Source organism: Trachymyrmex cornetzi, unplaced genomic scaffold (assembly GCF_001594075.2).
Source record: "Trachymyrmex cornetzi isolate Tcor2-1 unplaced genomic scaffold, Tcor1.1 scaffold1656, whole genome shotgun sequence".
Lineage (NCBI taxonomy): Eukaryota > Metazoa > Arthropoda > Insecta > Hymenoptera > Formicidae > Trachymyrmex > Trachymyrmex cornetzi.
In genome coordinates, this window is record NW_017296263.1 from 1 (window position 1) to 9,206 (window position 9,206).

The window sequence follows — 9,206 nt, forward strand, 5'->3', positions numbered from 1 at the left end:
TCGGTAGCTCAAGTTATGCAGTCGTTATGAGCACATAACGATTGCATAACGAGTTACAGAATTTCGCTCTGGTAGGCGCTCAAAAAGGAGTTGTATAACTCTGGTCAGGGCACTCATTTCTCTGTCATTATCTACCAGCCTAAATCGCGTTTAATCTGACTTGGTCAGAGCCTAGCTCTAGTAGTCTGTAAAAGGATTAGCTCGTCGACGAGGGGTTGGATCCCATTTTCTGCATTGTCTAGATTGTTAAACAATCGGCAATGGTACCAACATTTCTCTTATTAGAGATGCTTATCACGTCTACCAATCTCTTGGGAGCTCGTGGTACAGCACCACTTGTGACCCACATGAACTAGCAGTTAGGGCGTATGCCTGAGTCAATTTTAAACGTGATTTTGCGTAAAACGGACTCGATACGATCGATTTCGTCTTCTTCCGTGTGGGGCTTAACCCTTGTTCGGTATTCATCGTGTGTTTTGCGAGTACTCGTCGACGTGTGGTGTTGATTCCACCGATCGAAATAGAAATCTTATCATGGGTTTTGTAAACGTGGAGTGCCGCAGTGTCGCGCGAAAGACTTTCTTAAATGATTAGTCCGCGCGCGTTCATAGTGTATTATTCGCGAGTGTCTTACGCGAGTGTCCTGTGCGAGAGGATGTCAACCCGATTCTGAGAGGAGGAGGAGGTCTGAGAGTGGCATCGGGCACCGATGGAGCAACCTTGCGGTAAATATTGTTTTTTACTTATGTAAAATTAAACTTTTTTTTTGCTTGTTCTTAAATCATTTTATTTTACAATGATTTAAAAATAATAATTTAAAAAAAGAGAAATTACTTAAAAATTTAAAACTTTTTACAAATTAATTCTTATTTAAGTCTCCTTCAGAGAATGTATAAATATTTTCATAAATATCTAATTAAATGATGAATAAAAAATCCGAAGCATATAAAAATTATGTTTTCAACATTGCATGATTATTTTTCATAAAACTCTACATGCGTTCATATATAGTAATTATTTTTTTAAATAATAATTATTTCCTTACCCTGTTTTAATTCGAATTTTACCTTTTTTGTTACTGCAGAATCATCGTAGCGACATTGCAGATATAACTCCACTGTTGCGTACCAGATCGGTGAGTGATGAATGAATTACGTTTTTATTGAAGTAATGAATGTATGGTAATTTGATTAGTATACCATATATCTAAATGCATATATGCATCAATTTAATAACATTTAATATTTCGATAAGTATACGTGTAGCATTCCATACATCTGTTGCCTTAAAATGGATAGGTTAAAACAGATTAGGGTAAACTTAATCCTGGATACCTCTTTTTTTTTTAATTTATTGTTCATATGTGTTTAATTTGGTGTTCATACGAATCCGAGTCGAAATTTTGCTCTCACTTTGAACCTTAATTTTAGGACGTATGTTGGCTTTAAAGATGACATATGTAGATTCTGAGATTTGTAATAGGTTCTAATCTGATGAATTGAGCTCCTACGTTGTGAGCCTGTAAATGGCAGTTATTGCAAGCCCAAGTAGCACAGCAGTATGGCAAGCCGTTTTACTTTTTAATAGCATAAAAGAAATTTAGTCTAATGTTAAATTCATTATTAAAAATCGTAATTTTTTTAAGACAATTATTTTTTAAGAATTTTACATTAGACTAAATTTCTTTAGTTAAAAAGTAAAACGGCTTGCCATACAACAGCGCTTGCAAAGCGTTAAAAACCCGATTATATATACCTTTTTAGCGCTTTGTTAACGCTTTGTAAGCGCTGTGTGCTACTTGGGAGATTTCCTATTTTTGGTTCAAAAGAAGTTTTCTAAATAGAAGCTAAATAGAAGTATAGATTAAGCGATATTAAAAAAGGCCTTATTTGATTATTCGAGTATCAAAACAACTTTATATAGGGTTAATTGAGGTTGAAAGATATTCCAAGTAGGACTAAAATTTCGTCTCCGAAAGATATTTCCGAATGCACACACTGTATACAATCGCCGAATTTTCGAAAAATTGAGAATACCATGAGGATATAATAGAATATTGTTTATTAACAATTATATTGATTGTTTAATAATATTGTTTGGTCAATTTTAGATTATTACGTGTATTAAAATTTATTGAATTTGCATATCTGTAAGAAATATATTATAATATTTTAAAGATATAAAAATATAGACGAAAGATAAGAGATTAAATAAAATTAAAATATATTAACTTTTTTAATTTACTACTCTTACTTCAAATTGGCTCATGGTATTCATATATCATCAAACGCACTGAGAGAAAACAAATGATTACATACAACTGACATAATTTAATAATTTATGGTTATTTTTTGGGACAACTGCATATTAATAGTAATTTTAACGTACAAATATAATCAATTATGCTATAAATGATAGTCGCACATACTACTTAAGAATCTTTAGTTTTTCTCAATATACTTTTTGCTATTATTATCACATAATTACTAAATCAATTTTCAAGAATGAGTGTATTCATTTTGCGGTTACATTTATTGAACAATAATGTTTATTATATAGCAGTAATGAATATAAAAATGTACTTCCTAATTATAATTATTTTACCGTGCAATTATAGTATCACAAATATCAAACACTTTTCTCTCAGTATATCTGTCCTATTCTCAAATATTTATCCAGGATTAAATTTTATATAAGTTAGTGCAAAAAACAATGACATATAAACAGATATTGATTTTTAAGAATTTTTTTCAATTGCCGTATTTATTATACGTATAATTACACGAAATCGACGAAATATATGATAATTACAAGACGGAGGGACTTTGATATGATAAAATTTTATTAAGTTAGTTATCTTGAACGCCATGAAATACAGCGCTGTTATAAATATATTAATGACTTTTTATCGCGATATTATTAAGTTTTATATTCGCAAATTAATAATTAATAATAAATACGATCTAATTGTTGTTAGTATTTCTTCCGCATTTATTAATATTTCATTAAACATTGGTTTAGAAAAATTTGTATTATCGTACATATTTTCGACGTTTTCGTATAATCTTGCATTACTAAAATTTTTTATTTATGGTCCTATATTATCTCTTTTATTATATTTTGAACAGCATTGATAATTGTATTGTAAATAATTATTATAATTGTAATGTCGAATTGTATAAAGGAATAATACAAAGAATAATATTAAAAAAGTTGCAATTTCATTAGCGAAATACAATAAAATAATTAGACATAAAAATGAAAAAATTAATTAAAGATATACTTACCTGCAAAAACGGGCTACTAAATTTATTAATAGCTCATTTGTTTTATGGCTGAGTATACTTACATAGAAAAGAGGACCGTAGATAAAATTGATGGGGGTGGTGGAGGGCCTTTATATCTCGTTTTTGCTAAATTATACCTTAAATTGACAATATATGTTTAGAAGAGATTGAATTTATTAAAAACCTCTATATAATTGCTAGTAATTATAGTGACTTTGATGCGTACTAGTAATTATGTCTGGTAAAAACGGGCTGAAAATTGGCAGAAAGAAACATAACTTCGTAATTTTATAAAATATTACAAGATAAAATTCATTAAATTAACTTGTTTGGATTTTCAGTTTCGTTTATTAAAATTCAACAACTTTTATTTACATGTGCAGGAGATGCGAAATGAATAGTCGGCACACTTTTGTTCTGAGGATTTAGTACAGAGACGAACCACATCTACTTTCGACGATACGATTTTATCGATAGTGTTGGAAAGTGTATATATTATAGTCACGTAGTTCTCAAATTGAAAATGGATGTACTGGCGGTAGTGTATGGGCGATTTCAACCGTAACAGGAAAAAAACCGGCATAGCCTCTCTCAGGTTTCTCTCTGCTTATGTCTTCAATCCGGTGTGATCAATCTGACTTTATTAATGGAAACTTGACTAATATTCTACCAACCTGTTTCTACCAATATAGAAACATTATTATTTACAAGATTAATTAACGTTTAATCTTGGCTTAATAATTATATATAGATCCTTTTTATCTTTTCTTAATTCTCTAATTGCAAGAATTAGAAAAGAAAAAAAAGTAAATTAAATCGAGATTAAAATTAATCTACATTAGTAGAAACGTGCATAACCTGCATAAAACTTATTTTCCTATTACACGTTTTTCAATTGACACGATATAGATCCCGTAAATAATATTCAATAGATTGGATATAAATACACGATGCATTGACTGAGATAACGCATATCTCTATATATAATTGCATAGACACTCTGATATTATCTCGAATGCGATGTTAAACACATGCTGTTTTTTGCACAATAAGAATAATAAATCTTTCAAACAAACTAATTTATCGCGACGAGTTGAAAAGGATTAAAAGTAAATATTACTCAGATAATAATTTCTCTTTCCATCTCTTTAAATAATATCGGTCATTTTAGCGAGATATTAAATTTACGAAGGATGTAATCGTGTTTCATCTTTTCTCTTCTTCACAAATTATTCTCGCAATTAGCCGACTGAACTTACGAAAAGTATGGGTTACACGTAATCGAATTTAACGCGTCGTGTAAAATTAGGATCGGGATAATATAACCGGTCGCCAGAACGTGCAGTGCACTTAAATTTTCGGTGAGATACAAACCTCCGATAAAGCTGCTTCTCTTTCATGATCGTGCTAGGGATAATGAGCGAAGGCTGCGAAAGGAGAAGAAAAGGGAGGATGGTTTCGTTACTTCTTTCCCTTCCTTTCCCTCCTGTCTTTCTTCTCCTTCGTCTTCGGCGTGTCGACCGTCAGCTTGAACGCATCGAGAATCTCCTGCTGCCTGACCTGGGTGTCCACGTGAATCACGTCGGGCTTCTTGCGGTACCTGTTGACCGCTGCCGGCGGCGAGAATTCGATTTCCATGTCCGACGCCGTAGAGCTCGACGCGACAGAGGCATCATCCTTGTTGCGCACTATCTTGAACTGCAGTGGCTTCATCGGCTCCTCCAGCTGCGATACATCCGCGGTCGTCTCCTGCCTGATCGGGTACATCGTCACGTAGTACGTGCCATCCTTACGGTGAATGTGCAGGGTCGGTGGCGGTTCCGCGTCCTCTTCACTCTCCTTCTTCATTTGAGACACGTAGCTCATGCTTTTGTACACCTTGCCGCGTCGCAAGCTGGTGCGCGAGGGTATCGACCTTGCCCGATAATCCTCCATAGAAGCTCCCTTTGCTTCCTTCAGCAATGCATTCAAGTAACGCCCGATCGCGCCTGGCTTCCAGCCGATTCGTGGCTTGAACTTGCCTGCCGTTGCTCTCGTATTCCACAGCCAGCCCATGTTAGCCGGCACCCTAAATCGTGGATCGATGCAATTCTTATGACCGTAATTAGTCCCAGGATAGACGTCGCCAATAGAATAAACGTATCGCATCACTCGTCTGCTGACCTTGATAGGACGACTCCTATCACGATCACCACTCGGACCTGGCTTACCCTTCGGATATCGTCCCTTTTCGATTAATTTGCCAACAGCCTTCGCTGCAATGGTACTGGGCGGTAATGTCTGTATTGGCTTTGTCTCTGATTCCTCATTATCGCGCGGCATTGTTCGATTATTCTTTTTCTTCCGGCGAGATTTGCATTTCGGTTCACCGCAAGGACCAACGTCGACGTCTAGCGGCGCGGAGGTTGTTACGTCCAGCTCCTTCTGCTTTTCCAATTTCTCCTCCTTCTTTTTTGATGGCTTGACGGCGACCAAGAGTGACGTCGTTTCTGGTAACGACGGTATCGCCTCGCGTACAATACCAGAGCGTCCTGGAACTACTGTCATTATGGAAGTAGATGCAACGTAAGGTGCGGAGAGAGTACTGGCGATTGGTTTACCAATCTGTGTATTGCAAGGTGCGAGACACTGAACTGTTGGTACTGGCGGTGCTGAAATGGGATATCCTCGTTTTCTCTCGCTTGGTGTTTCTTGAATGGTGTAATCCCATTGTATGTCTCGACCGAAATAAGGACTTTCAGATGGATCCATCAAGCCAAGACCCTTCATACCTGGCACCTTACCGAGAGAATCCACGAATTCTTGGACCTCTTTGAAGGCACGAATCATACAATCTGCACCCACACACGGTTTTTTCGAGCATCTAGACGCATTTGTTTTCCAAGGCGACGAAACTTTCCCTGGACAAATGCAGTCTGTCCCTTTAATTCCGTCCACTGTTCTTGATCGAAATTTGCAGGGCAAGTTAGCGCCCGTTCTCTTGCTCTTTTCATATATGACGGTCGTTGCTTCGGGAAACGCACGGGCTGATGCACTATAATCGCTTCCACCCATCATACGATTTTTTAAATTAATATCATTCTCATGCCATGTGTATCCTTCGTCCCATGAAACTTTATTATTTAAATAATTATCTTCTGTGTCTTCACCACCTCTTAATCTCGTAGAGTCATGATTGGTCACGTTTTGCTCCATATCTGATTTTAAATAAAAATTATCAGAAGCAAGCGTAGCGAGCGATGGAAACTTTTTAAGAGAATCGGGATTTCTTAAAGCCATGCAACAAGAACGGACACATCCGGAACGACACATCATTGGATGCGTCGATCGGTCTGTCGGTAAACACGAACAAGTCGGCTCGTCGTGATAGATCTCATAAATTAAACCACGGTACTTGTGATCGTTTAATTTCTCGGCGCTCGTTAATTTTTCGAATCCTGGTTGATTCATTGATATGCGAGGTGGCGATTCTGGTCTCGTCAACACAGGCTCTGTCTCTGTACGATCATCCTGGTTATATAATTTTGAATATGTAGGATCGAGAATTTTGTGCAATAATGATGTATTGTTGTCACATTTTTTCATGTATCTCTCGTTGTTTTCACTTTCATCAGACAGTTTTGTGCAAGAAAGCTCCCAACCGAGAGGAAATCCTCGAAGTATGAATGACTTTTCGCGAAGCACCAGATGATTTATAATGGAACTTCCAAAACACGACAGCCTCATGCACATGGATATAGAACCGCATGGATAACCATGTTCATCGGTCAAAGTGTAAATTTTTGTCAACACATACGATTTTGATAGTCCATCTATCTTGTTCTTAGCCGCAGTTATGTGATCGCAAAAACTTCTTGGCAAAAATGCCGTTGCTGCGCAAAAGAGAACGAATCTAGCATCATCTCGCGAATTATGGTCCTCCTCGAGAGAAATCCTATACACTTCGATGCTTAGAGGAGTCGATTTTACAGATCGTATTAAATTGCTCGGTGTCCGGACGAGCAGACATGTCTTGCCTTCGCAATTAATGTACTCATTAGAAAATCCATTTGCCTTACTCCTAGTTCTTCCGTCATTAACCTTGAGTGATTCCTGAGCGATGATGTCAATAGGTTTAAAATCGACGAAACCTATACGTATCATCAAATCGCACCCTTCATTACTAACAGTCTTTTCGGGACATAGATTTAGATGATCAATAAGAATTTCAAGCATGTACAATTGTTCTCCTTCGAATATTGACATATTTTTCTTCAAGGCCATTTCGGGTGGATCGGACGCAGAAATGAAGATACGTGCAAGTTGTCGGCCACACGACAAATTTAGAAAGTGACTTCGGATTGACGTTAACGATGTATCTGTACGGATTGCGCCATTAATTTTGAGAGCGTTTCGAGTCTAAAATCGAACAATCTTTCCGCGCGCGCATCAACAGGTCAATTCTCTAGTTGTCAGATAATTGCCATAACGACGAATCGAAAATAATTATTTGACGAATGTAAAAAGTCGCACTTCAGAGCTCTTGGAAAACATCTACAGAAATCACTTTTTATCCTTCTTTTTTTTACCTTTCTTTGCTTTCTTATCTTTCGGTTTTTTAGCTTTCGGTTTTTTAACTTTCGGTTTTGGAATAATCTCCTGCAATATCACATCCCTGGAGATTTCCTTATCGAGAAACTCGGGCGGTATAAATCGCGTCACGCGGATCTCTCGTTCCTTGTCCTGCTCACCGGAAACGAAAGATTTAGGCTGTAACTCGTAGTGCGTCTTGAAAATACGTCCGAGGCATACGACGACGAGTTCCATATGCAGGGTGCCAGACGGCTCTTCGCCTGGATCTACGAGGTTGATGCCGCCCTTCACCATAAACGGTTTTGGCTGATTTTCTGGATCATTACCGAGCATAGAGATCTGGTCGCACAAACAGCCTGGCAGAGTCAATTCGGCCTCCGCCGTGGGATAAGTCTCGTCCGCGCGAAACACGCCGAGCTTGAGACTCGACGAGCGTAATCCTTGGACCAAATCTCGCGGTCGCTTGACAAATAGGCAGCATTTACCAACCATAAAACGCACATCTTGATCACGCTTTGATGCGTCCGAGTCATCTCGTGTGAACTCAAACACGGGAAAGTCTAAAAGTTTGATCTTGATCACGATGGGGTGTTCGCCAATATCTTTGATTTTATCGGGCGTCAGTGTCAATTTATCGATCAATATCTCGATTAGATAGATCTGCTCATCGTGACCGCCGAAACAGGACATGATGTAGAGGCTTTTCTCGTGGGGAATTGAGTTGTATCTGTATGATTAAGATAAATTTAATCGAGTTGTTGAGATTTTCGTCGAAATAACTGAAATAATTTTGTAGCGAAAGTTTTGAATGTCCGGACAATATTGTATACAATAGTAGAATTTTTTGCCGAAAATTTGGAGGTTTAAAAGTATCGTGGATGGTTGACAGATGGAAAATAACAGCAGAATCGCGGTTTAGTTCAACGTGATAATCAGTATAATAATTCGAGCCATATACAAGTTTATTAGTGTTGCCTCATCGCCAACGCAGAGTCTTATTCGCTGATCGTTTCCCTGAATTTTAAGTATGGAACAAATTGAATTTTATTGAAAGAAATATGAAAGATAATAATCAAAGAAGATTAATTTAATCGACGTCGCGTACAAAATGTTTTCTTAATGCGAAGATTGGATTTTAAATACCACCTTGCTCAGCTTAATTCTTCCGCGTGTGCACGCATACGCCGTCATCGATGTGCGAACGAGGAAAAAACCTATCAACTTACGGTCACGTACATCCCATCCACTATCCTCGCGACTCTTCGGCGTTTCTAATTCCACTGGCAGTTATTACCTAGCTCCCAAGGTGGTATATACTTAAAGTCGCCAGTGCGAAAGATGCTGCTA

At 37.3% G+C, this 9,206-nt stretch overlaps 2 protein-coding genes across 4 annotated transcripts; both read right to left on the reverse strand.

Moving 5' to 3' along the window:
• Window positions 1-3,621: 3,621 nt before the first annotated feature.
• LOC108759028 (uncharacterized) lies at window positions 3,622-7,791 on the reverse strand. 3 transcript variants are annotated; one of them, XM_018504285.1, is made up of 2 exons: window positions 4,662-7,791; window positions 3,622-3,921 (listed from the first exon to the last, which is right to left on the reverse strand). In XM_018504285.1, the coding sequence occupies exon 1, from the start codon at window positions 7,548-7,550 to the stop codon at window positions 4,749-4,751; it is 2,802 nt and encodes a 933-aa protein (XP_018359787.1). In that variant the 5' UTR covers window positions 7,551-7,791; the 3' UTR covers window positions 3,622-3,921; window positions 4,662-4,748. The 3 variants fall into 3 exon arrangements, with proteins under 3 accessions (XP_018359787.1, XP_018359786.1, XP_018359785.1); XM_018504284.1 differs by having other exon boundaries at window positions 3,622-3,925; XM_018504283.1 differs by having other exon boundaries at window positions 3,622-3,967.
• A 21-nt stretch (window positions 7,792-7,812) lies between these two features.
• On the reverse strand, window positions 7,813-8,827 carry LOC108759030 (uncharacterized). The gene has a single exon (XM_018504286.1). It carries the CDS (start codon window positions 8,547-8,549, stop codon window positions 7,830-7,832), a length of 720 nt encoding a protein of 239 aa, XP_018359788.1. The 5' UTR covers window positions 8,550-8,827; the 3' UTR covers window positions 7,813-7,829.
• Window positions 8,828-9,206: the final 379 nt, after the last annotated feature.

What these genes read in the sequence shown, in the direction of transcription:
- LOC108759028 (XM_018504285.1), bottom strand. Translation starts at nt 7,550, where the DNA reads ATGGCCTTGAAGAAAAATATGTCAATATTCGAAGGAGAACAATTGTAC.
- LOC108759030 (XM_018504286.1), bottom strand. Translation starts at nt 8,549, where the DNA reads ATGTCCTGTTTCGGCGGTCACGATGAGCAGATCTATCTAATCGAGATA.